Source organism: Oncorhynchus mykiss, chromosome 2 (genome assembly GCF_013265735.2).
Source record: "Oncorhynchus mykiss isolate Arlee chromosome 2, USDA_OmykA_1.1, whole genome shotgun sequence".
Lineage (NCBI taxonomy): Eukaryota > Metazoa > Chordata > Actinopteri > Salmoniformes > Salmonidae > Oncorhynchus > Oncorhynchus mykiss.
In genome coordinates, this window is record NC_048566.1 from 35,158,095 (window position 1) to 35,185,088 (window position 26,994).

General features: G+C 41.5%; 3 protein-coding genes across 8 annotated transcripts; 2 read left to right on the plus strand and 1 right to left on the minus strand.

The window, feature by feature from the left end:
- Nucleotides 1–388: 388 nt before the first annotated feature.
- On the minus strand, nt 389–16,099 carry LOC110488360 (retroviral integration site protein Fli-1 homolog). 4 transcript variants are annotated; one of them, XM_036946914.1, is made up of 10 exons: nt 15,904–16,099; nt 8,623–8,828; nt 6,945–7,114; nt 5,428–5,631; nt 5,238–5,312; nt 2,878–2,949; nt 2,550–2,612; nt 2,369–2,416; nt 1,950–2,033; nt 389–1,334 (listed from the first exon to the last, which is right to left on the minus strand). In XM_036946914.1, exons 1-10 carry the CDS (start codon nt 15,919–15,921, stop codon nt 811–813), a joined length of 1,464 nt encoding a protein of 487 aa, XP_036802809.1. In that variant the 5' UTR covers nt 15,922–16,099; the 3' UTR covers nt 389–810. The 4 variants fall into 4 exon arrangements, with proteins under 4 accessions (XP_036802809.1, XP_036802816.1, XP_021416266.2 ...); XM_036946921.1 differs by lacking the exon at nt 15,904–16,099 and adding an exon at nt 15,550–15,866; XM_021560591.2 differs by lacking the exon at nt 15,904–16,099 and adding an exon at nt 15,348–15,866.
- On the plus strand, nt 14,480–22,372 carry LOC110488375 (protein C-ets-2). Of its 2 annotated transcripts, none has more exons than XM_021560615.2 (9): nt 14,480–14,598; nt 18,313–18,539; nt 18,742–18,823; nt 19,756–19,839; nt 20,011–20,085; nt 20,229–20,429; nt 20,676–20,942; nt 21,189–21,307; nt 21,450–22,372. In XM_021560615.2, exons 2-9 carry the CDS (start codon nt 18,474–18,476, stop codon nt 21,729–21,731), a joined length of 1,176 nt encoding a protein of 391 aa, XP_021416290.1. In that variant the 5' UTR covers nt 14,480–14,598; nt 18,313–18,473; the 3' UTR covers nt 21,732–22,372. The 2 variants fall into 2 exon arrangements, with proteins under 2 accessions (XP_021416290.1, XP_021416285.1); XM_021560610.2 differs by having other exon boundaries at nt 14,481–14,598; nt 19,723–19,839.
- A 183-nt stretch (nt 22,373–22,555) lies between these two features.
- Nucleotides 22,556–25,908, plus strand: LOC110488391 (apoptosis-associated speck-like protein containing a CARD). 2 transcript variants are annotated; one of them, XM_021560632.2, is made up of 3 exons: nt 22,556–22,957; nt 23,363–23,443; nt 25,502–25,908. In XM_021560632.2, exons 2-3 carry the CDS (start codon nt 23,407–23,409, stop codon nt 25,762–25,764), a joined length of 300 nt encoding a protein of 99 aa, XP_021416307.1. In that variant the 5' UTR covers nt 22,556–22,957; nt 23,363–23,406; the 3' UTR covers nt 25,765–25,908. The 2 variants fall into 2 exon arrangements, with proteins under 2 accessions (XP_021416307.1, XP_021416302.1); XM_021560627.2 differs by having other exon boundaries at nt 23,375–23,443.
- Nucleotides 25,909–26,994: the final 1,086 nt, after the last annotated feature.

Here is a 26,994-nt window from a genome sequence, read left to right on the forward strand (position 1 = left end):
ACTCTAGCCACCACCAAGATGGTCACCAGCAAGTTGTGGTCAGTTGAGTACAACACAAAGCCCGCTTTGATCCAGGAGGTGACGACAACCTCACAGCCCGAGACCGTGGTGGAGGGGCAGTTAGGTGTGAGGCAGGTGGAGAGACTTAAAGGGAGGCCTGTGAAGGGATTTTCTGTCGTGGAAGTGGAGCAGGTCTCTGAAGCACACAGGACATTCGCGGAGTTCTTTGGTGTGGACAAATAGACAGCAACTGTGGTCACTGCCTGATATTCATGTCGATAATTCATCTTGACAATAAAAAAATAAAAACAAATTCTGATACACCATCTTGTTAATATTTTTGTCGGTTAAAATGATCAATGGTTTGAAGAAAAGAGAGGAGACCAACTCAAATATACAAGTTCCTTTTATTAGCATTACTACAGGGGTAAATGTTTTATTGCTACAATTGTATGAAACATTCTGTACAATTATACTTTTACAAATGTTAGATTTAATGAATATAGTAATTGAGATCAAGACCTCAACAGTTTTACCACTTCCCACACTGACTTTCCCCTTAAATCCTTCAATGACCTCAATTACATATTAAACAAAATACTTACATAATTGAAAAACTTGGTTTTTCAAAAAACTGAATCACAGGAAATGAACATTCTCAACCTCCATAATTGAGAAATTAAAAAACTCGCATAGCGTTACAATGTAATTTTGACATTAAAGACCAGATACATTGTGGATGGTATCTTGGATATGTCTGTTTCAGAAAGCTCTGCCAGCCCATCCAGTCTAGTGCAAGACACCCAGGCCTCAATAGTATGAGCTCAGGTGGGAGTGAGTCCCCGGGTGCCTTGGCATGGGAGACCCCGGATACATTGGGCTGGTTGTTGAGTTCCAGTAAGTTGTAGGCGGCCCGAAAAAGTTCCCAGGGGACACGGGCATAGGGGCGGCATGTGTGTTCATGAAGTTCATTTTTGGCTGGTGGCTGTGGTAAGGCTGGGCATAAGATACCTCAGTCTGATACTTAACAATGCCCCCCTCTCCGCCGTGGCCCTGGTGGGCCTGTGAGATGCCCTGGAAGTCAAACTTGTAGGCGTAGCGCTTGCCGTGCACCTTGGTCATGATGTTCTTGTCGTAATAGTAGCGCAGGGCGCGGCTCAGCTTGTCGTAGTTCATGTTGGGCTTGCTCTTGCGCTCGCCCCAACGCTTGGCCACCTCGTCCGGGTCGGTCATCTTGAACTCGCCGTTGGTGCCCTCCCAGGTGATGATGCTGGAGTTGTTGCTGTCCGACAGCAGCTCCAGCAGGAACTGCCACAGCTGGATCTGTCCAGAGCCTAGGAAGAGAAACAGGACGGGGGGTGAGGGGAATGGATGCATCAAAGCGCTGGGTTCTGTTAAAGTGAGCAAGTTCTGTTTCTGAAATGCTTCTCTTAAGAGTAGGATTGTTTGTAGATTAGTGTAGTTTTATCCATATACACATTTACATTTTTCTGTATTTGTATAGATTTTTAAGATGTTTTTTGCTTGAATATACTTATCTACTATTATTTATTGATTTCCATTTCATTCTTTATGCGATTTGCACTGCACAGAACACCAGAAGAATTTTCACTGTGAATCATTGTCATTTTTGTTTGTGTCAATTAATCCTGTAAGGGATGGATTGCCAACTGTCAATTTGACACGAAAATACAACTTAAATCATTCCCGTGCAGTTTCATTCATGCACCATTGACATCTCCTTCTCGTGGACTATTTTGCTATTAAAACATCTGTCATGTCATATCAATGTCCCAATGGGTGTCTTTGTGTCTGAGAATATGACTTGTATAAGAGAACACCAGGATTCTAAATATACTTTGAAGTTTGAACTACTCCTGCAAATGTGACCTTTTTCACTGTGTGTCATGGAGAGAAAGAGAACGTGGGTGGACCAGGCAGAAACCTACCCACAGGCCTGTGAGCGCTGGGGTCAGGCAGCCTGTATGAACTGTGTTTGCTTGTTCGGTTCTTGGAGTGGAGGGCCTGCCCTTCTGTGAGGAGATACAGAATTAATTCTGTCAAACAGGGTCATTCGGGTCAACGGGAGACAATAATTAAAATATTTCAGCCTAGTTTTGCTGATGGTGAATGTATAATGCTTTCATCTCGGTGGAGGTTTTTGTCAATGTGCCATCCCAAACAGGGAATGTATGACCATTAATTGTTCTCTCTTTAAGGAATACCTCGGCCCTCCTCTTTTCTCCTATTCAATCTCTTTTGGAGTGTTACAGTTCATGACACCAAAGCAGACAGTGTAAAGGCCACATTTGTCACCACCTTTTTGGTTCACCAGTTTAACATGGTGCATTATGGGATATGCTCTCACCTGGGTTGGCTAGACGACTGCTGATGGGACCTAATGCTTGGTATGGGTCTGCAAGGAAATTAAGGGTTTGAAAAGTTAAATTGTTTTATTAAGACATTGTTGGCTTGACTATGATACAAAGGTTATACCAGTGTTTCAACAAACTAGGATCAGGAAACGAGAAAGCAGTACAGATGCACACCTTGCACACTTCTCGGTGGAGGCTCTGTGACTCTGGTGCTGTGTTGGTGCTCCATGGGAGAACCTAAATCATAAACAACATGATGTATTTATCAGCATAATGCAAACATGTCAACAAAGTTCCTCTGTTTACTCTTAGTTTGCTCTATCAGTACTATTCCATCTTGAACTACAAAATGCTTGACTTAATGAATTTATTCTCTCCACTGTGAAACACTAGTAATAATTTTTAGAACTAATATCTTGATACAACTATTAGTATGAATCTGCCTTAGTGCTCACAATAAATGCAAAGCACTGAGGATGAGATGTGATGTCGGTTATTATACCTTTGGGTACTGGAGGTGTGATGGGGTTCGATGGCCAGCTGTTCCTTCTGCCTATCTCCTCATAACTGTTCTCTGCTCGAAAAGAACGGAGGGTGAGACGAGGCATCCACAGTTCAAAGAAAGTTCAAAGAGGGCTTTTAAGCATAGAGGACAGACAGGGTAGCAGGGTATATCCATCACTTTTTGACAGCTTCCCTTCTGATTTAAACAAAACTTTCCATAACATTTTTGTACATGGAAGAAGTAGTCAGAAAGGGACTTTTTGGACCTGAATGCCAAAACATGTAGGAGATAAAGGTGCTCAAAGTTGACCCATTTTGCATACCCCACCATGAGACATCCATGTCTTCATCACTGCAAAGGATAAACAGTTGAGTATGATATCAGTTAAGAGCTTCGAGCTTGAACTGTTTTCAAATCAATTATAAAAAGGTTTTTAAAATAATTATGGACTTTTTTACCTTTAACGTTAATTATCTAAAAACGTGCAAACTCTTATTTTCTTCATATATGCATATCTTGTAGCTTAGACCCTACTTTACACAATCTTAGGTTTTTGTGTTGTGCCTGCCATTGGTTGAGACATAACATGCTCTTTAATACAGGGTGGGTGTCATTTCAATCGTAGAAATAGAATGGACATATATTTCAACATGAAACAAATTGGAGTTTCAGCATTTTTTGATAATTTATGTTTAAGGTTCAATTACATTTTTATTTTCAAGAAAGTATCAAATAGTTTGACAACACTATTTGTGAGCTTTTAAATGAGAGCAATCTCAACCGTTTATCTGTTCCATTGATTAAGACATGGCTGTCTCATGGTATGGTGGGGTATGCAAAATAGATCAACTTCGAGCACCTTTATCTCTTGAATGTTTTTGCATTTGGGTCCAAAAAGTAACTTTCTGGGCACTTATATACAATGTGCAAATGTGTATGGAATGTTTCATTCACTTCAAATGGGGGTGCTGTCAAAAAGTGATTGAATTCAAATGGATTTACCCAGCTGCCATAGAAGGAAGGAAGCATTTTTTCCCCAACACAATCATGGTATCAATAATTGCTTCTATTTCACCAGATGCATGTCTGATTACTTCGACAGACAAAGTTATAAGGATCATTTAGTTGCTATTGTTAGCCTGTGGTACCCCAGAGGGCCTTTAACTTGAAATGAGAGGGGTCAACACAGCTAGCCTGCAACTTTTATTTTTTATTTTACCAGGTCAATTGACTGAGAACACATTCTCATTTTCAGAAACAACCTGGGGAATAGTTACAGGGGAAAGGAGGGGAATGAGTAGTTACAGGGGAATGAGCCAATTGTAAGCTGGGGATGATTAGGTGGCCATGATGGTATGAAGGCCAGATTGGGAATTTAGCTAGGACGCCGGGGTTAACACCCCTACTCTTTTGTAAATGCCATGGGATCTTTAGTGACCACAGAGAGTCAGGACACCCGTTTCAATGTCTCATCCAAAAGACAGCACCCTACACTGGGAAATGTCCCCAATCACTGCCCTGGAGAATTTTGATATTTTTTTAGACCAGAGGAAAGAGTGCCTCCTTACTGGCCCTCCAACACCACTTCAAGCAGCATCTGGTCTCCCATCCAGGGACTGACCAGGACCAACCCTGCTTAGCTTCAGAAGCAAGCCAGCAGTGGGATGCATGGTCACTTCCCAGAGTAGCTCAAACTGCACATGCATTGTTTTCAAAAATTCTTCCATGTAGCAAGATGGTGACACTGAAATGATACTTCCTGATCATCAAATGCGCCATTGAGCATTCCTATAGGAAACAATGGGGTATTGTCATCGATGGCTTCGTCCATATTTTTTTTACAGTCTATGGAAGGAAGCCCATAAATGGAGCCTCAAAAAAGTGATTTGAAGCAGCCAGAAGAAAACAGACAAAGGAGAGCTGAAGATGGTCCAGTATTCCTTGGGGTGAGTGTTCTTTTCTTCCGGGCCACCTCTGCTGCCATTAGATTGTCAATTGTGTCCCAAAGTGGGGCCCATACTCCCCCATTTTCCTCTGCTGGTGCAGCTGTTTCCTGTCTGAAACTGACTGTTGAGTCGTGGAGTCATCAACTCAGGGAAACGTTAAAGCACTCTAAACTATGTAATCTGAAATGGCAACTCAAAACTTCATTTTGAATCCATTAAATGAGTGAAGTATTTGATCTGCCTCTGAGAGAGGTTTGAATAGATGCCACAAAACCCCTCCATTTTACTCCCCTTCTCATTTTAAGGCAGTTTATCTCAATGCTTGCTAGCTCCAGGTTCTTTATGCATGCAGTTTAAGGATTTTGCACTAAGTCACTATGTCGTTGGTAATGAGTTGTGAAGTTGTCTTACCTGATTTAACCTGTAGTCTGGGTTGTTGCTGTGTGTTGTTGGTTGGAGTTGTGGGGTAGGAGAAAGTAGGGCTGCCTAAAAAGAGATTCAAAGAAGGTTACAAAATGGATACATAGATCAGTTATGTCCTCATGTAGTATGAAAATAGTCAAATGAAAACTTTCTACGAGTCCCAGGCCGTAACCCTTACTCTGCCGGAGGTAATTGAGGTGGCCGAGCAGGATATCAGTGTTGTAGGCGGACGTGAGGCGCATCATATCCTCCTTGGTCATCTTGCAGAGTGCCTTGCCCTCCAGTGTGTGGAAGTGCATGATGTCCACCTCCTCCAGGCTGTACTCCTTGATGGCCCAGTCCAGCCACTGGCGCACATGGTCCTGGGTCCACACCTCAGGGTCTGGGACCAGGAGAAAGAGGAGAAGGAAGAGAGATCGGTAAGTCGGGGTAACAGGAGGTTGTTGTAACTCACACAGACCCAGCATCTCATAAAGTTGAGGAGTTACTCTTTTGTTTTCTTCTCAAATGAAAAGAAAGGTATTTTAAAATGTACAGTAAGAGCCCAAAGATTAGTATGGACCTCATGAATACCCCAAAATATCAGACAGTAGTTTGGAGACGCCTAGCCTCTGTCTGTACCCTAGGGCAGGGGTTCCCAAACTGTTTTTCTTTGTGACCCACCAATTGAGGTGTCTTTTGAGTCACGACCCACCAAAAGGGGTGAGCAGTGAAAAAAAACAGACACAAACCAAATAATAAGTAAAACATATTGTCTTAGCAGCGGAGAGAAAATGTTGCAGTTTCAAAGCTAATCTACATTTCCTACAATTCTATGCATTTTTACATGGCTAATGCTGTGTTCTTATGCTCAAACATTACAAAATCAATGGGGGCTGATGGTCTAGCTTTTATTCAGATGATTGTTAATTTTCAAAGACTATAGGCTGCTATTGAAAAATAAATAGGTCCTTTATATTTTCTGCATACTTTCTATTTGGTTTTAGTCATTTAAGTTTACACTGAAAGTGTTTTTATCCAGTGTCCCCGGAAGTGGGTCCTGACCCAGAGTATGGGAAACACTGCCCTAGGGCAGGGATCATCAACTAGATCATCAACTTTTTTTTTCTTGAGCGGATGGTCAGGGGGCTGGAACATAATTACAAATCATTTGTAGACTGTAAATTGACCACAAGATGCCCAAACAGATATATTTGATTAAAAAACCTTGCTTACATTTTTATATGATGACTTATCACTTATATTATGTGTGGGAATACTTTTTAACAGGGGGGGGGGGGGGCGGGGCAGCCCTAGGGTCTTCATTGTCCTTGTTTAACATAGCTGTGATGTAATATCCGTGTATTATCATGGCCACTAGAATAACTTGGCCTGTGTGACTCAGGGTAAGAATCAAACCTTGTAGTCTTGTCTATTAATTGTAAGGATGTAATACACCTAATGATGTCTAATGTTTGGAAAATCATCTTAGTTGGAATCTCCCAACAATGACTCATTGGCTGGATTCCATTCCAAAAATGTGCTCCCTTCCCTGTTCCTAAAATCTGCTCTTAATGGCTAAGTCACAAATGATGGAAGATCATTTAACAGGTGAAGGCAATATGATGGGAACACCATCCCAGCCTATTCTCTTCGCAGATCCTTTTTGTGCCACGGGATCTGGTCACCCCTCCGCTGAGTGTGTTGACACCTCACCTGCGGGCACTATGACTCTCTTCTCCTCTGTGGCGCTGTTGGGCGGGGTGGCGGTCTGGGGGCTGGCGCGGGGCTCAGGGTATGAGGCCTGGTAGGCCAGCTGACCCCCATCGTTGCTGCTCATGTGTCGAGAGCGTTTGGTCACACTGCAGTCCACAGGGGACTCACGACTGTCGAGAGAGGGAGAGAGTAGGGAGATGAGTAATATTCTCGTATGATTTTGTGTGATCCTGTTGCAGTATTTATTATGGTGATGGTCAACTCTCTTGAATGTAAAAAATATAACACTAAATAAGTGGGAATGTGGTAAATATAACACTAAATGAGTGGGAATGTGGTAAATACAACACTAAATGAGTGGGAATGTGGTAAATATAACACTAAATGAGTGGGAATGTGGTAAATACAACACTAAATGAGTGGGAATGTGGTAAATATAACACTAAATGAGTGGGAATGTGGTAAATACAACACTAAATGAGTGGGAATGTGGTAAATATAACACTAAATGAGTGGGAATGTGGTAAATACAACACTAAATGAGTGGGAATGTGGTAAATATAACACTAAATAAGTGGGAATGTGGTAAATATGACACTGAATGAGTGGGAATGTGGTAAATATAACACTAAATGAGTGGGAATGTGGTAAATATAACACTAAATGAGTGGGAATGTGGTAAATACAACACTAAATGAGTGGGAATGTGGTAAATATAACACTAAATGAGTGGGAATGTGGTAAATACAACACTAAATGAGTGGGAATGTGGTAAATATAACACTAAATGAGTGGGAATGTGGTAAATACAACACTAAATGAGTGGGAATGTGGTAAATATAACACTAAATGAGTGGGAATGTGGTAAATATAACACTAAATGAGTGGGAATGTGGTAAATACAACACTAAATGAGTGGGAATGTGGTAAATATAACACTAAATAAGTGGGAATGTGGTAAATATGACACTGAATGAGTGGGAATGTGAAAAATATAACACTAAATGAGTGGGAATGTGAAAAATACAACACTAAATGAGTGGGAATGTGAAAAATACAACACTAAATGAGTGGGAATGTGGTAAATATAACACTAAATGAGTGGGAATGTGGTAAATACAACACTAAATGAGTGGGAATGTGGTAAATATAACACTTAATGAGTGGGAATGTGGTAAATACAACACTAAATGAGTGGGAATGTGGTAAATATAACACTAAATGAGTGGGAATGTGGTAAATACAACACTAAATGAGTGGGAATGTGGTAAATATAACACTAAATAAGTGGAAATGTGGTAAATATGACACTGAATGAGTGGGAATGTGAAAAATACAACACTAAATGAGTGGGAATGTGAAAAATACAACACTAAATAAGTGGAAATGTGGTAAATATGACACTGAATGAGTGGGAATGTGGTAAATATAACACCAAATAAGTGGAAATGTGGTAAATATTATACTAAATACGTGGAAATGTGGTAAATATGACACTGAATGAGTGGGAATGTGAAAAATACAACACTAAATATGTGGAAATGTGGTAAATATGACACTGAATGAGTGGGAATATGAAAAATACAACACTAAATAAGTGGAAATGTGGTAAATATGACACTGAATGAGTGGTATAACTTCTCTCAAAGACTGCTAATACTGATGCGCCCTCCTTCACCTGGTTCCGTTGATGTGCTCTCCTCTCTTCCCAGGGTTCTGTGCTCCCGGCCCGGCCCACTCCGGCTCGGTGGGTTCTTGGCTCTCTTCGGAGGCCTGGCTGAAGCTTCCCGGTGACGTCATCTCACCCTTCATGTGCATGGTCGTGGCGGCAGGGAAGGGCGACTCGAAAATGGACTGGTCCTCGCTCACCACGGACAGTGCTTCCTGCCGGCACGGACAAACAGTGGAGTCAGCGGTTACGGTAAGTATGGGCCACAACTAGTCATGTAGTGACGGTATCCAGGAAACTGCCCACACCTCTGTGAGGTTTTTCCACACTAGGTTGAATGGAACACGCATGATGAGATTCCACACCCTAATGAGTCTTGTTCTATTGATGAAGGATTTATTAACTCCTGTTTCTAACTTTGTCATAGTCCAGATGTCTTTAGAATTTGTGATTGGTGACTTGAGGAACATTACTTGGAAAATAGGAGATTGTGGCATGAAGCTTATAAATCACTGTCTTTATTTGATAAATGTAGCTGTAACATAATGTTTGATTGCAGTTACATGCTGTACACTGGCATCGACGTTTTGAGAAATGAGAGCTTCTGTGATCTTTGTCACAGTTTTAATTCGTTGGGATTGGGGTGATGGGAGGGAGCTTGGTGGAGTCAGATCAAGATTTGAGACGCTTTCTTTGTGCTGCTTCCTGTGTTTAACGCTGACAAAGGCCCCCAAACTCCAAACCATTCTTCAAGATGGCACTCTTCTGTGTGAGTGTGTGTGTCTGTGTGTGTCTGTGTCTGTGTGTGTCTGTGTCTGTGTCTGTGTGTGTGTGTGTGTGTGTGTGTGTGTGTGTGTGTGTGTGTGTGTGTGTGTGTGTGTGTGTGTGTGTGTGTGTGTGTGTGTGTGTGTGTGTGTGTGTGTGTGTGTGTGTGTGTGTCTGCGAGGGCGTGTTGTGTCTATACAGTGGGTAAGGATAGGCCTTGTTTTTGAGTCTTTGTGTGGGTAAGTATATATGTGTAGGTCTAAGTGGGAGTAAGTGCGTGTGTGTTTAGAGGACTTCACTATTGTCTTTGCGGCTCGTACGTCAGTGCCGGGCTTTTTTGGTGGCCCACAGGAAATCTGGCCCCCATGTGCAGAGAAACCTTTTGGCACAGGCCAAGGGAAAGGAAACAGAGGGGGGCCACAGTGTAAAGATGTGGCTCATTTAAAGCTGGAAAACAACCTAGGTTTGATGAAGGTAGGGGAGGATTGGGTACGTCGGACAACAAGAATACACAGCCTTGATTGAAGTTCAAAGTCCCGCTCTTCCATTGTGTTACCTGAGCAGGGTAAAGTGTTTTATGCACGGTACACATTTAGTGGCATTTCCTCATTCAGGCTAACAGTGACAGGACTGTTAGCCAAAGCAACATTGTAGCTTAAATAAATGACATTAATATATCAAACAGACATAATATTATTTCAGTACTGATACTGAAATGTTAGCACACGTGATACGTTTGTTTTCAGTGGTAGAGGAACAACACATCAGAGGTCCACCACACTTTCCTCCCTGACCGTTACCCTCTCTCTCCTCTCTTTCTGTCTCTTTCCTCTCGCTCTCTCTTCGACTTTCTTTCTTCTCCCTGTCTGTCTCCATCCTCCTCTCATGTTGTGCAGAGGCCCTGACAGCAGAAGTGAAACTAAGGGCTGAGCTGAGAAGAGGTTGAGGCTGAGCAGCAACGATTCATGGAAAGGGTCATGAGCGCCATTCTCATATTGTAATGTTATGCATTGGAGTGATTTGATCAATTGTTCAACTGCTTATCTTTCATTAAGTTCATTCATTGTTTCAATGGCGTGTTTGTGCATTCACAGCCACAAGCTCATACACCTGCTCTTTCCCCCCCCCCCCTCCCTCTATAGCTTGCAAACTGACACAAATATACCGAATGTGGCCTGACCGCCAATGCCACAACTGACTTCCTGTTCAATGAGTTTCGTAGAAGCTGGGCCCTGTTGCTGAGGAACACAAAATAGTTTCGAAAACAATTTTGTCTGCACACACACATAGCATACACACTACAAATACACATTTTAAAGTCCTGTCAGTGCTGCTGTCCAAGTTCAAGCATACACAGTACAAACGCACATGATCAATTTCCTGTCAGTTCTGCTGTCAAAATTATTTGCAGCATATTTGTGCGTTATCACACTTAGGCCATGTTTTATCTATTGAAAGGTTTGTACTGAATGTACTAAGGCTAATACTAGATGCTGCCATAAAAAGGTTCAACAAAATACAAAAGCCAACTAAACCATACACAGGAAGAACATGTCGGACTGTAAGTTAGAAGTCTGTTGTCTCAGGTTCAGCTGCTTAATGGTTGATGGTTAGCAGCACATCAGATAATCATCTTATGAATCAGGCGCAAAGGGTGGTGCTCACACAGTTCACCAATAGTGACACATCCTTGTACCACAACCATGTACTACCAACTGTTGTGAAACACCCTCGCACTCACAACAGAGCTCTAGCTTAATAACCTCTACTGGAACTCAAACGCAGTGCAAAAGCAAACAAACATTTACTTGTCCAACACTTGCTTCCCACCTGCTCTCTCTTAGTTCCTAGATATATCCTTGATTCACAAGGGAGACTGATTACTAGTCTAAACCAAATGCATTGCAGTCTACATGCTTAAATATCATGGTTAGATTAACTTTTGTTCCATATCGTTGCTGAAGTTGATTTACAGTTGAAGTCGGGAGTTTACATACACTGAGATTGGAGTCATTAAAACTCGTTTTTCAATCACTCCACAAATTTCTTGTTAACAAACTATAGTTTTTGGCAAGTCGGTTAGGGCATCTACTTTGTGCATGACACAAGTAATTCTTCCAACAATTGTTTACAGACAGATTATTTCACTTATAATTCACTGTATCACAATTCCAGTGGGTCAGAAGTTTACATATACTAAGTTGACTGTGCCTTTAAACAGATTGGAAAATGTTGTCATGGCTTTAGAAGCTTCTGATAGTCTAATTGACATTATTTGAGTCAATTGGAGGTGTACCTGTGGATGTAGTTCAAGGCCTACCTTCAAACTCAGTGCCTCTTTGCTTGACATCATGGGAAAATCAAAAGAAACCAGCCAAGACCTAAGAAAATAAATTGTAGATCTCCACAAGTCGTTCATCCTTGGGTGCAATTTCCAAATGCCTGAAGGTACCACATTCGTCTGTACAAACAATAGTACACAAGTATAAATGTAACAGTATAACTTTAGACCGTCCCCTCGCCCATACCCGGGCACGAACCAGGGACCCTCTGCACATATCAACAACAGTCACCCACGAAGCATCGTTACCCATCGCTCCACAAAAGCCGCGGCCCTTGCAGAGCAAGAGGAACTACTACTTCAAGGTCTCAGAGCAAGTGACGTCACTGATTGAAACGCTATTTAGCGCGCACCACCGCTAACTAAGCTAGCCGTTTCACATCCGTTACACTCACCCACCTGTTGACCTCCTTTTCCGCAGCAACCAGTCAACAGGGTCAACAGCATCAATGTAACTTTACACCGTCCCCTCGCCCATACCCGGGCGTGAACCAGGGACCCTCTGCACATATCAACAACAGTCACCCACGAAGCATCGTTACCCATCGCTCCATAAAAGCCGCGGCCCTTGCAGAGCAAGGGGAACTACTACTTCAAGGTCTCAGAGCAAGTGACGTCACCGATTGAAACGCTATTTAGCGAGCACCACCGCTAACTAAGCTAGCCGTTTCACATCCGTTACATAAACATCATGGGACCACGCAGCCATCATACCGCTCAGGAAGGAGACGCATTCTGTCTCCTAGAGATGACTGCACTTTGGTGCGAAAAGTGCAAATCGATCCCAGAACAACAGCAAAGGACCTTGTGAAGATGCTGGAGGAAACAGGTACAAAAGTATCTATATCCACAGTAAAACGAGTCCTATATTGACTTAACCTGAAAGGCCGCTCAGCAAGGAAGAAGCCACTGCTCCAAAACCGCCATAAAAAAGCCAGACTATGGTTTGCAACTGCATATGGGGACAAAGATCATACTTTTTGGAGAAATGTCCTCTAGTCTGATGAAACTAAATTAGAACTGTTTGGCCATAATGACCATCGTTATGTTTGGAGGAAAAAGGCTGGAGGTTTGCAAGCCGAAGAAGACCATCCCAACCGTGAAGCACGGGGGTGGCAGCATCATGTTGTGGGGGTGCTTTGCTGCAGGAGGGACTGGTGTACATCATGCAGATGACATCATGCAGAAGGAACATGATGTGGATATATTGAAGCAACATCTCAAGACATCAGTCAGGAAGTTAAGGCTTGGTCGCAAATGGGTCTTCCAAATGGACAATGACCCCAAGCATACTTCCAAAGTTGTGGCAAAATGGATTAAGGACAACAAAGTCAAGGTATTGGAGTGGCCATCACAAAGCCCTGACCTCAATCCAGAACTTAAAAGGCATGTGCGAGCAAGGAGGCCTACAAACCTGAGTTACACCAGCTCTGTCAGGAGGAATGGGCCAAAATTCACCCAACTTATTGTGGGAAGCCTGTGGAAGGCTACCTGAAATGTTTGACCCAAGTTAAACAATTTAAAGGCAATACACTCAATTAGTATTTGGTAGCATGTAAACTTCTGACCCCCTGGGAATGTGATGAAAGAAATAAAAGCTAAAATAAATAATTCTCTCTACTATTATTCTGAAAATAAAGTGGTGATCCTAACTGACCTAAAACAATGATTTTTTACTCGGATAAATTGTCAGGAATTGTGAAACTGAGTTTAAATGTATTTGGCTAAGGTGTATGTAAACTTCCGACTTCAACTGTATGTTGTGAATTTATTTTAGCTTTGATCTGTGCTGATGGTGCCTTTCTACAGAGGCCTCAAATTGCAGAGTTTGTCTACGAAGGGGAATGTTCATTGCCAAACAAGAAGATTGACTCCGCTAAATATTCAATCGTCTATTATTTAAAAAGTTAATGGATAAAAAGTGTACATCTAAAAAAAAGTTAATTATGCTATTGTTTATCACAATTGAAATGAATAAATATCTGCCTATTGAAACCAGAGCCATATATCAAGAAACTGTTTGTTTTGTTCATTGCATGCAGTTGATCCCTAATTCACTATGGTGATACATGTAGCATGTGACCAACTCTGTCCTCAATATGGTATAGAGGCCAAGAAAGCAGAAGTAGAGGTTGTGTTGAGCTGATTTTGCCAAGGCCTGCAGCAGCTGCTCCTTCAACATGCAAAAACATGTGGTTTTCACAACTTTTGATATGGCTTTTTTTTTACATGGTTTTTAGACAGTAGAAACATAAAGCATGTACTGTAGCTGACAATAATAACGGATACACATGGAGTATGAGCGCGGTCGCCTTGGTTATATTCAGAGTTCATTTATTCACATATTAAACAATGCACTGCCTCGACACATCCAGTGACTTGATACTGTTTTGCAAAGGCTCTGTTGCCTTTTTTCGTGTGGAGGGAGCGGAAATGTGTGCGGAAAGAGGTTTGAGACAGGAAGCCTGCAGAGTTCAGATAACGACACCTGACAAGCGCTCCTGTTTGCAGTTTAGGCCACTATATTCTTTAAATAACTTTGACAAAAACAACTGACTTTATCTGGATGTTTTAGTAAATATCCATGTTTCAGTAGATGGACCTTCATATTTAAGTTTTCAAAGTGTGTGTGTGTGCGCGCGCTCTCCTAAATTACGCTCACTATGTCACTGTAATAACATACCTTTTCAGTAACCAGAAGTAGCCTATTCCCCCCCCCCCCCCTCAGGATATCCAAATAATAGCCTAAGTACGTTAGGCCTATATGTTGTAATAGCTGTAGGATATGAAGAAAAGTAATGATAATTTCGTTATACGTTTCTGGAAGTGATTTGACTTCAGTGGACAAGAAACAGGATGGACACCTGCAATGCGTGAAAGTAGGCTAAAGCTGTTGGTCCAAACACATATACATTTCAATCAATTTAATCAAGTTTAATAACATTTTAATGTAAGTGGTTTATTCCAATGCCTTAGCTTCTTCAAAATATAATCAACATGGTTTTTCAACCAATTTCAAAACCTGTTAAATCCTTTATTTCGTTTCGTTATTGGCCTCTAAATTGATATGTTTCGTTCTGCAAATAGACTGAATTGATCGTGAGATGTATAACCTTGGCAGAAAATCCATTCGTTGTTTTAGTGCATTTTTTTTCCTCAAAATTGAAGGTCCTTGTTGTTTTATAGGACAAGCTATTTAATCCGGTTCTACATATTTTTTGGTCGAACTATTCGTTAACTGTTTGGTTAAATTCACCCTATTTTGTGAAAATAATAATCAGTATTGCTATAACAAGGAATACCTCAATGCGTTATATTTGTAATTGATGCTGTTCTGTTGTCTTGGTCAGCGCTTGTGCCGCACTTCATGAGAAAAATGCGTTTCAGAACAATCGATAAGTCAATATTTGATCTATTCCATTAACAGTTAGGCTACATCTAGTAGCCTAGTTATTCTCACCAATTTAGCTTTAGATCGTCTTTGCATTACCCCATTTTAATAATTCGATTAAAGAAGAATAATTTACTGAAGTCCAGTTTTGTTAATTGGATAAAATAATCCTAACAGTTATTCATATGTTGTGGTAATGATGATTTAATGTTGAAAGAAATGTAAAATATGAAATACCAGTCATCTCATGGATTTCGATCCTCCAACTCTATGGAAAGTGGCCTTATACTCCAAATACATTCCATGGCGCCAAGACACCTGCCACGAGCGCGCTCCAATAAACTTGTACTGATCAAGATTGCTTATATGCTGTGTAATGTGCCTCAAAGGTGTCGTCTTTATCATAAATTGTGACAGGTGCATCACTTCTTTAAATTACCTTTAACTTTCTTTAGACTAGCATATGTGCTTTTAAACCAGGAACGTCTGCATAAAACTTGATTAAATGAAACAATTAAAATCGCGAGTTTTGCGCTCCCCTTTTTACGCGTGCAGTGCTGGACACCATTTCGTTTTTTATCGGTGTGTAAAGATGTAGTGGTTACTTGTGTTATTAAAGAGCCGACATACAACCACGAACGGGAAGGAAGAGGAAATTTTGTACAAGAAGGAAAGAGTGGGGACCTCGCATCACCGCTTTGCCTCTCTCACTCAGCAGAGACGTGCTAACCGACTCAGTGGGTGGCTGCGTATCGTTTTCACAAGCGACATTAAAACCAGTTCAATCGCCTACCTTTATCGTACAGTCCATTGTAGCAGTCACTCAGTCGTTGATTCTCATTTAGTCATTTAAACACGTTATAACTAGTCTGGATAGCCTGACTCAATCGCATCAACCCATACACACGCGCATTTACCCTTTGGCGCAAACCATTGCAGCAACAATTCTTGCTTAGTCCATAACCGGATGGCAGCTTTTTTTCTCTCTCTCACTCTAAATTGGGAAGTGAAGTCACTCTAACAACGCATTAGGGTTGGGTCCCTACTGGTGAAACGAAGTCGTTTTTAATTTCTTACAACATTGCACACAAAAAACTGCTGATTAGCCTACAAACCAACGATGACAATCTTCCTAATCTGACTGCGTAAAAGTTGATCAGGCTGATGATTGGACATAGAGCAATTAAGGTGCAGAGCTGTTTAGGCTTCTGTAGGCTTTGCTCCGAGTGTTGTTATCGTCCAGCAATGTTTTGAGAAGTATTTATTGCCATCATGCATTTTGAGGTGCACAAACACATTGCATCGTGTGTGTTTCAAGCAACATGTAATTTGCTAATTTGTTATTGGACATTGTCGAGATAAATACATTCGTTTGTCATTCAAAAGCCTGTTGCGTGCAACATTCTAAACTTGAATAGCCACATCCTAATAACCATAGTGGTGATAAACATTGTAGAGCCTTCCTGTAGTTTTTCTAAATATGACTCCGGAAATTGCAATTGATGTAAAAACAAAAAAAAACTCTGACCGCAAATTTGCGCACTGTGATAAAAAGAACCTCCTTCCAAAGTAGGTTACAAAGTAAGACCATGTTCCCCTTAGCAAACGGATCATTAAATGTTCTCTTACAAATAACCATCTATCGTCGATATATGAAAGTGCATATTTTAAGGCCTTTACATTTTTAGTCTGCAAGCAGGTCTATAGATGGAGACTATAGATATGGCTAATAATATGATAGGCCCAATGCACTTCCTTGAGGTTGAATGTAAAATATGACTTTAAACAAATTCACAAGACATTGTTTTATGATTTAATAGCGTGCAAAGTTAGACAGTAGAAAATGTGTTTCTGTATTTTCATAGAAAAGATTTGCCTTTAATTATCAATTTCAATGGGTTTATCAGGAAAGCTATCACACATTGCTTATGCCTCAATCTGGCTTTAAGGCACGCATGGAGTAGCCCAAAGCTACTTACGTTTGTCTATCATCAAAATGTGTTCAGAAAATCGAAACTTTCTTTGGCCTTTTAGGTAAAAAATAAATACAAAATAAATAAATAGCCTAGATGAGATGAACCCAAGCCCGATAACAAGGCACAGCATTAATAGCCTGCTAGTATACTTAGATTTATTATGCATTTTCTGTCTTATACATGTAAAAGTTTCTTCATTTGTGAAAGAAAATAACGAACAATAATTTAACTGTCCCTTCAGTCCACTGAACAATGTTTAGGCCTATTTTATTTAAGATCATCTATGATATATTGTGATTGAGGTTCTGGCATTGTTCAGCTTTGTGATATTCTGGAGTTTTTCATTGTGTCACTCGGTTGGTAAATCAGTTGAGTTGATGATGGACTCGTCATCATTAGGCAGGCCAGGAGGTTGTGTAACTAGAACCCCCATGTGTCCTTGTCTGGAGACAAGGGGGGGGGGGGGGGGGGGGTCTCAATCACGACTCGTGTCTCCCACACCATACACGACTTGGCAGCTCACTTTTCCAGATGTATTTTTTTTCTGCTGGGGAAAATTGCGGTGTTTGTTTATACAAGGCGCTTGTGCCGGCCTTATCTGCTCAGGCCACTCACACCGTGATTTCAGAGCTTCAGCATGTAGTTTACGGGCTATTGTTCTGTCGAATGGCTTCTAAAGATATGCTCATGGCCTCCCACCTCATTATAACCAACTTGCAAGTTCTGATTTTTAAAACACCCTATCTGTCTCGCATGGGTTTGTGCCTAGTCGACGTTGCCAAGCATAGAAAAAGGTCATGATTTCCATAGATTTTTTAATGACTAAGTCAATAGCCTATTGATAGGCATATATGCGTTTTGGTGTAGCCTATTGGGTATTCGCTATTGACCTAATTGGGGAAAACATTTTCTCAATACATAGGCTATTTTTAAACTGGCCTAATTGAAATAAAATAATTTGTAGATCAAGTTGTATTCCTATAAAATAATATATCTAGGATTACACTAATAAACTCTCCATTCATTATCTGATCATGAATGGGTTGTCAAATTATCATGAGAGTAAGATAGCCAAATTGGCATGCAATGTGAATTAGATTTTGGGCGCTCAATTGACCATTTTATGATACATTTTTGTGAATGGGTGTGTGTGTGCGGCTGCCAAATCTGTGTTCGTGAGTCGTGGCTGACGTCACGGCCAGTTAAACCGCAGTGTTTTGGGACAGGGGAACGGGGAGTCACGAAGCAAGATGACACATTCCTTTGCGCCGGGGAGCAGGCACGCCCCTCCAAGCTCTGCTGCTTTATAACGGGACTGGGCCGGGCAGAGGGAGACTACACAATTGTAACTCTGAACTCCAAGTGAAAGCAACTGTTCCAGTCAAAGATGTACTGGGATACCATCCTGAAATCCAACGAGAGAAACATAGATACCAGAGACTCTAAAATAAAGGTAGGATTTTGCCTCGTGCGATTTTAAGTTTGTTAATGTATGCAGCCTGTACGAACACTTAAAATGATTAAGAATGCAATATGTATTTACATTTTCAGAGACCATTCGATTATACATATCAACCAAAGCTGTAAAATTGTATGAAAAAGATGTTCAACAATAAAATGGGCATGGCATATGTATTCCACTTTTTTCCACACAGATGGAGATATACCAAGCTGGATATTATAGGGAAGACTTCAGAACACAGGAAGTCCCTGCTGGTTTGGACTTTGCATCATATGGTAAGTCATGTTCTCATTGGATCACTTATTGATGAACACAGATCAATGTATCAGTTCAGATTGAACTACACTCCAAACCAAATAACTGCCACCAACGCCACTAAAATTACGATTAATCATCAACTTTAATAGTTATCATTTTACACTCTGAAACGAACTTTCGGAGTATCCACATTTTTCTACGATAAGATTTTGAGCTATGTTTCCTGTAGCTCTGTGTGGTAGTTGAAGGACAAAGGAAATGTTTTTTGCAGAGTTGGTATCTCATCAGCCCTGTCAGAAACTCAAAATGAGACCTTGACATCTGCTTCTTCTACCCAACTGAGGGTTGTGTCAGGAAAAGGGGTGCTGGGGTGTGTGTCCATGCACTGTTTGTAGGAATGTCAGTCTGACTGAGGGAGGTAGAGCCGAGATGGGGTGGTCGGGTTAAAGACCCTCCCTCTCTCTTTCCCTAATCCTTTCCTCCAGACTTCCTTCTCCAACAGATTTAGAGCCCCTCTCCTCCCCCTTCATCACTACTCTGTCACACTCCCTCCGCTGGCGTTTCCTCCTCTTTCCCTCTGTTTCCTCTTCTCCCGCCATTCAACTCAAATGGGTATGGTTGAGATTTTGTTCTGGGTGCTGCAGAATAGTTGTTGAATAGATATATTAATTAGTATTAGTATTACTATTATTAAACGTAAATTAGAATGATGAGTAATAGTAGTAGACCATAACATATTATTGCTTGTAGAATAGCAGTTGGACCGTCTTTAGAGATACACTTGTAACCCCTTGGGTAGCATTATAACCTATTACATTCTAAATCAATTCTATTTCTATTCCATTTTGAGTTCTGTTTAGATCTTTATGCCTTTTGACTCACCCCCATCCTTCTCTTCTATCTCCGTGACCTCCAGACTACAGTGATGAAGACCTGTCTTTTCTATTAGACAGTAAAGGACCAGGGCAGCAGCAACAGTATCCAGAGAGTTATGGAGAGCTGCAGAAGAATCCACGTCCGTACGACAACAAAGGTACACCTACAAAGACTCTTACAGAGACTCTTTAACAACCACTTTATTAGACCACTCTGATAAGCATTCTGGGGGGGGGGGATCACTAGATCGGCCTGTCAATGACCATTGACTAACTTCTGGTGTTGCTCACGTCTTTTTATTTTTTACGTCTTTCATTCTTTTTTTCAGTAACCTCAAGTGACTCTGTCCTGTTCAACCTGGATTCATACCCAGAGTTTAACTGTTGGGCGTCATACCCAAGTGGTGAGTGTCAGTCCCCTATACTCCAATCCATATGTTTCTATCATTTTGAGAATGATTCTATTATCAACACCTGTTGTAGTTTTCGAAATGAATGAATATTGATCATGATTGTTCATTCCTTTTTTCTCTCTATTCATTATTAGATGGGCTGACTTTGGGCCAGTCTCAAGCGGGGTTCCAGGATTCCACCCAGACGTACCACAGCCTTGTGCCCCTGTGTTCCCCAGCCCAGAGTGGACAGTTCAGCCCGGGCATGGAAGATGCCAGCACCAGCAACTCTTTCCTCCCTGGAAAAGGAACGAGCCACAGAGGGACCCCCAGCACTGTCAGCCTGGACCACCTCAGTAAGAAAGCCCACACATTTTGAGACATAACGCAACAAAAAAATGTATCAACCAATGCATGACCATGAGGCCTATTTGTGTTTAAAAACATATTGCCTGTTTTTGTTTGTAGGCTGTGTAATATCTAATTCATATCATTTTTAAAGCTGTTTATTTAACTTATAAAAATAACCACACAGAGAAATCCATAGGCTATGATTACTTGGATAATATTTACAATGACTAACTCCTCCTCCTCTTCCATAGATGAATCTGAGCAAAGCTACACCCGTCACTCAGGTGAAAAACTGTATGACTCAGAAGCACAGAAGACCTCCTTCTGGCCGGACTACCCCTCTCCCAGCTATAGCGCATCCCTGCCGCCCCCTCACCACCCTCCATCTTGTTCCTCAATCCCTGGACCACAGCAGCCCTCAGAGCTGTACTGCCCCCGTGTGGCCAAACGCAAAAGTGCACACTCCCAAAGACCCGAGAGGGAAGGAGGACAAGTGATGGGAATGTCAGTTTATCCAGGTAAGACTAGTCTCTTATCATGATTTATCATTACTACTGTTATACACATGTGTGTGAGCATGGGTAGTATGTGTATATTGGAGCCTGATTGTGTGTTTGCTCTAGAATGTGCCTCTGTCATTACTGTGTCTTCTTTTAAATAGAAACAAATTCATAGTATATCTTAAGAGTAGCAGGCAAATCAACAACGTTTTATCCATTCCAGTCCATTCAGAATTTGTTCATGTGTATTTTCTCTCTATTCAGGATCAGGGCCCATCCAATTGTGGCAGTTCTTACTGGAGCTGCTTCTAGACTCCTCCTGCTGTACCTTCATCTGCTGGACAGGAGACGGTTGGGAGTTCAAGATGTCCGACCCAGCAGAGGTGAGTTTCTCTACTGATTGTGAGAGATTTTAACCACTCGTAGTAGGAGTTGGAAACCAGCACAGGATTGAGCAGTGGGAATATGCTATCAGGCGTTTGTGTTTTTTTTTTTTAACAACCACCCCTTTTGTGTTTCATCCAGGTGGCCAAGCGCTGGGGTCAGTGTAAGAACAAGCCCAAGATGAACTATGAGAAGCTGAGCCGCGGCCTGCGCTACTACTACCACAAGAACATTATCCACAAAACGACGGGCAAGCGCTACGTCTACCGCTTCGTCTGCGACGTGCAGGGGATGCTGGGAAAGACGGCACAGGAGGTCCTAGCCAGCCTGAACATTTTACCCACGAGTACAGAGTCAGCCTGGCAAGGCCAGGGGGCACCAGTATTATCGCCAGAGTCCAGCGAAGCATGGGCGTCGCAGTAGGGGGAGTGTACCAGCAGCTACATCACTAATATGCTATGTAGAACAAACATGCCTCTTAGACATGTAGAAAATGAATCACATTGGCTCTATTTATGGCATTTCTATCTGCACCATTAGACAATGTTTGGTGTAAGACTTTTATTACCAAGTGATACAGTAGTAGCCATAGATGTGGGAAGTAGGGGTGCTTCACTCCTGAAAATCAGAATAAACAAATTCTGTTGTAGCCTTCAATTAGATTTCATTTTAGTGTATGACTTACCTCCTATTAACATCAGCAGAATAAGAGCTCAATGAAACTGTAAGCCCAGCTGTCTCCAATACTGATGCTCTTTATGTTAATTACATGGTTAGTGATTAACAACCCCCCTCCATCCTCAAGTACTTCTTGCCTCTAAAATAATGGGTGCATGACACCACTTCTTACCACCCATGCTGTTGAACAATGTTCAACATTAACTTTGACTGTGAGGATCTATTTTTATACCCTAACATATCTACCTCTTTTATTGCTGACAAAGTAAAGCTAAGAGGGACCATGCTTGTTCTGTTGAATATAATGTGTATGATTTACATGATTTAGGGAACAATATTGTTTGTAAAATGTTTGTAAATAAACTGTACATAACTTGAAAATACTATTTAAAATGTTCTGTATTATTTCGAAAGGTATAAAGGCCTATATTAAAAAAAAAAAAAGAAAACACTCAAATGAGCAGGCAAAGATGTATACAAATAATATAATAAATAATACATCCGTTAGATAAATGCTAAATTAATAATAATGGATTAGGCTATTTTGTTTATTCTGGAGTGTGTTGATGGACCGCCCCTTGGCCTACGACGTCAGATGGTGCGAAGATGTACAGTATCTTGAAGAGAAGCCTATTAGACAACATAGAATAGAAGACACATAGCCCAATCTCACAAAACCTGGTTTAAATTACAGGTTGGCATAAAATAGGCCAAAAACCGTTGGCGACATATTAATCGGTGTCTTTGAAGACTTGGGAGAACCTGAATTGAAGAAGTTCAGACGTAAACTCTGTGACCGCAAGCAGGAGCCAAAAGTTCACAAGAGCATTGTTGAGAAAGCGGGCCCAGTGGACTTGGTAGAGCTTCTGACCCGTACATTCACTGAATACGGGGCTGTGAATGTGGATATAGAGGTCTTGGGTGCAATTAACTTCCAGGGTGCAGCAGGGAACTGACGGATTTCAAGAAATGTAAGTCGAATAAAGTAGGAGGCACGTACATCGGACATTTAAAAAAAATATATTTAATTTCATATCTTTGAAATGTTTAGAAACCACTTCAGTTAACAGCAAAGTAGGTTAGAACAAACCTTTATTAGACCTAGGTCCTAAATAAATTGCATTGAAATGTCCATAACGTATGGAAGGAAAACTATAAGGAAGTTGACAGTTTTACTTTCACTTATGCGAGCATTCTATTTTGCTCTTCTGGCCAGAATGATATCATACAGTAGCATATATTCAATTTGCAACTCAAAATAGGCCTATAGGCCTAATACATTATACCATAAACACACATTTCGATTGCTTGCTGATTTCTATTTATCTTTAGGCCTACTATTCATATTTTTATTCGATTGGTGGTGTGTCATGAAGCCTATTTTACAGCTCACAGATCTTGCGTAACATCTGGTGCTGCAATGGCTGGTGCACCTGGAAAAAAGAACATGATCAAAGGTAAACACTAAACCAGGTGTTATATAGCCTAATGTCTCAAATATGCCGACGTTATTAAAATGTATGTTTTACTGTAATTAGTGATGGTTAATGGGGAAACATTCAATACCTAAAGTATTCTACCTCGATGAGCAATCACAAAAGTCCTTCTATTTAATTTCTTCTTCAACATACTGTAGTTGCAACTGCTGCCCTCCTCTAGAATCCTCAACAGCATTTTTCACTCCCCATAGTTTATTTAATCCTGTCTGAATTAGAAAAAGTGCATCACGTCTATCCTCCAATTTACACACCCTACACACATGCACGCACACAAACACAACATTAAAGGAGGCATGTAGAGATACAGTGCCTTGCGAAAGTATTCGGCCCCCTTGAACTTTGCGACCTTTTGCCACATTTCAGGCTTCAAACATAAAGATATAAAACTGTATTTTTTTGTGAAGAATCAACAACAAGTGGGACACAATCATGAAGTGGAATGACATTTATTGGATATTTCAAACTTTTTTAACAAATCAAAAACTGAAAAATTGAGTGTGCAAAATTATTCACCCCCCTTAAGTTAATACTTTGTAGCGCCACCTTTTGCTGCAATTACAACTGTAAGTCGCTTGGGGTATGTCTCTATCAGTTTTGCACATCGAGAGACTGACATTTTTTCCCATTCCTCCTTGCAAAACAGCTCGAGCTCAGTGAGGTTGGATGGAGAGCATTTGTGAACAGCAGTTTTCAGTTCTTTCCACAGATTCTCGGTTGGATTCAGGTCTGGACTTTGACTTGGCCATTCTAACACCTGGAAATGTTTATTTTTGAACCATTCCATTGTAGATTTTGCTTTATGTTTTGGATCATTGTCTTGTTGGAAGACAAATCTCCGTCCCAGTCTCAGGTCTTTTGCAGACTCCATCAGGTTTTCTTCCAGAATGGTCCTGTATTTGGCTCCATCCATCTTCCCATCAATTTTAACCATCTTCCCTGTTCCTGCTGAAGAAAAGCAGGCCCAAACCATGATGATGCCACCACCATGTTTGACAGTGGGTGTGTTCAGGGTGATGAGCTGTGTTGCTTTTACGCCAAACATAACGTTTAGCATTTTTGCCAAAAAGTTCAATTTTGGTTTCATCTGACCAGAGCACCTTCTTCCACGTGTTTGGTGTGTCTCCCAGGTGGCTTGTGGCAAACTTTAAACTACACTTTTTATGGATATCTTTAAGAAATGGCTTTCTTCTTGCCACTCTTCCATAAAGGCCAGATTTGTGCAATATACGACTGATTGTTGTCCTACGGACAGAGTCTCCCACCTCAGCTGTAGATCTGTGCAGTTCATCCAGAGTGATCATGGGCCTCTTGGCTGCATCTCTGATCAGTCTTCTCCTTGTATGAGCTGAAAGTTTAGAGGGACGGCCAGGTCTTGGTAGATTTGCAGTGGTCTGATACTCCTTCCATTTCAATATTATCGCTTGCACAGTGCTCCTCCTTGGGATGTTTAAAGCTTGGGAAATCTTTTTGTATCCAAATCCGGCTTTAAACTTCTTCACAACAGTATCTCGGACCTGCCTGGTGTGTTCCTTGTTCTTCATGATGCTCTCTGCGCTTTTAACGGACCTCTGAGACTATCACAGTGCAGGTGCATTTATACGGAGACTTGATTACACACAGGTGGATTGTATTTATCATCATTAGTCATTTAGGTCAACATTGGATCATTCAGAGATCCTCACTGAACTTCTGGAGAGAGTTTGCTGCACTGAAAGTAAAGGGGCTGAATAATTTTGCACGCCCAATTTTTCAGTTTTTGATTTGTTAAAAAAGTTTGAAATATCCAATAAATGTTGTTCCACTTCATGATTGTGTCCCACTTGTTGTTGATTCTTCACAAAAAAATACAGTTTTATATCTTTATGTTTGAAGCCTGAAATGTGGCAAAAGGTCGCAAAGTTCAAGGGGGCCGAATACTTTCGCAAGGCACTGTATAGGCACCTATCAAATATATTATGTATGCTTTGCATTCCATCACTGCCAAAAGTCCCAAGTCATGTCCTCTCTCTACCTCAGACAAACACTTTGTGGACCATCACCGGACGGCCCTGATTGACAGAGTGAGCCAGGTGGAACCCCTACTGGATAGACTCCTGGAGAGGGGAATCATCACCCAAAACGCCTACAGTGAAGTGAGGGCTAACAGAACCAATCAGAAAAAGATGAGGGAGCTTTTCGACGGCCCTCTGAAAGCATGTGGAGCCAAAGGCAAAGATATATTCTTAGATATTCTGATGGATTTGGAGGCATTCCTGATCAATGACCTGAAGGGGGAATAATGAGGATAGGGGCCATTTTTCTTTTTTCTAAGGCAAGTGACAAAAATATGATGATAATAATGCACTCTGTTTGACATTATATTCTTAAATTGGAAAAATGAATTGTCTCCAACATTTGCAATAAAATAAACATTTTATATTGACGGCTGTTTTTTTCTTTTCATTAGCAAATACTGTGTGGTAAATTCTAATCATCTAGCTTTTTTTAAACTCAACAACAGAAAACAAATGAACAAATCGAATCAAAACAAATGTCACATGGTGTAAAAGAGGGGAGAGGGAGGCAATGCAAATAGTCTGGGTAGCCATTTGATTAGAAGTTCAGGAGCTTTATGGCTTGGGGGTAGAAGCTGTTTATAAGCCTCTTGGACCTAGACTTGGTGCTCCGGTACCGCTTGCCCTGCGGTAGCAGAGAGAATAGTCTATGACTAGGGTGGCTGGAGTCTTTGACAATTTTTAGGGCCTTCCTCTGACACCGCCTGGTATAAAGGTCCTGGATGGCAGGAAGCTTAGCCCCAGTGATGTACTGGACCGTTTACACTACTCTCTGTAGTGCCTTGCGGTCGGAGGCCGAGCAGTTGCCATACCAGTCAGTGATGCAACCAGTCACGTTCTCGATGGTGCAGCTGTAGAACCTTTTGAGAATCTAGGGACCAATGCCCAAACTTTTCCGTCTCCTAAGGGGGAATAGGCTTTGTCGTGACCTCTTCACGACTGTTGGTGTGCATGGACCATGTTAGTTTGTTGGTGATGTGGACACCAAGGAACTTGAAGCTCTCAACCTGCTCCACTGCAACCCCGTTGATGAGAATGGGGGCGTGCTCGGTCCTCTTTTTCCTGTAGTCCACAATCATCTCCTTTGTCTTGATCACGTTGAGGGAGAGGTTGTTGTCCTGGCACCACTCGGCCAGGTCTCTGACCTCCTCCCTATAGGCTGTCTCGTCGTTGTCGGTGATCAGGCCTACCACTGTTGTGTCATTGGCAAACTTAATGATGGTGTTGGAGTCGTGCCTGGCCGTGCAGTCATGAGTGAACAGGGAGTACAGGAGGGGACTGAGCATGCACCCTTGAGGTGCCCCTGTGTTGAGGATCAGCGTGGTGGATGTGTTGTTACCTACCCTTACGACCTGGGGGGCGGCCCGTAAGGAAGTCCAGGATCCAGTTGCAGAGGGAGGTGTTTAGTCCCAGGATCCTTAGCTTATTGATAAACTTTGAGGGCACTATGGTGTT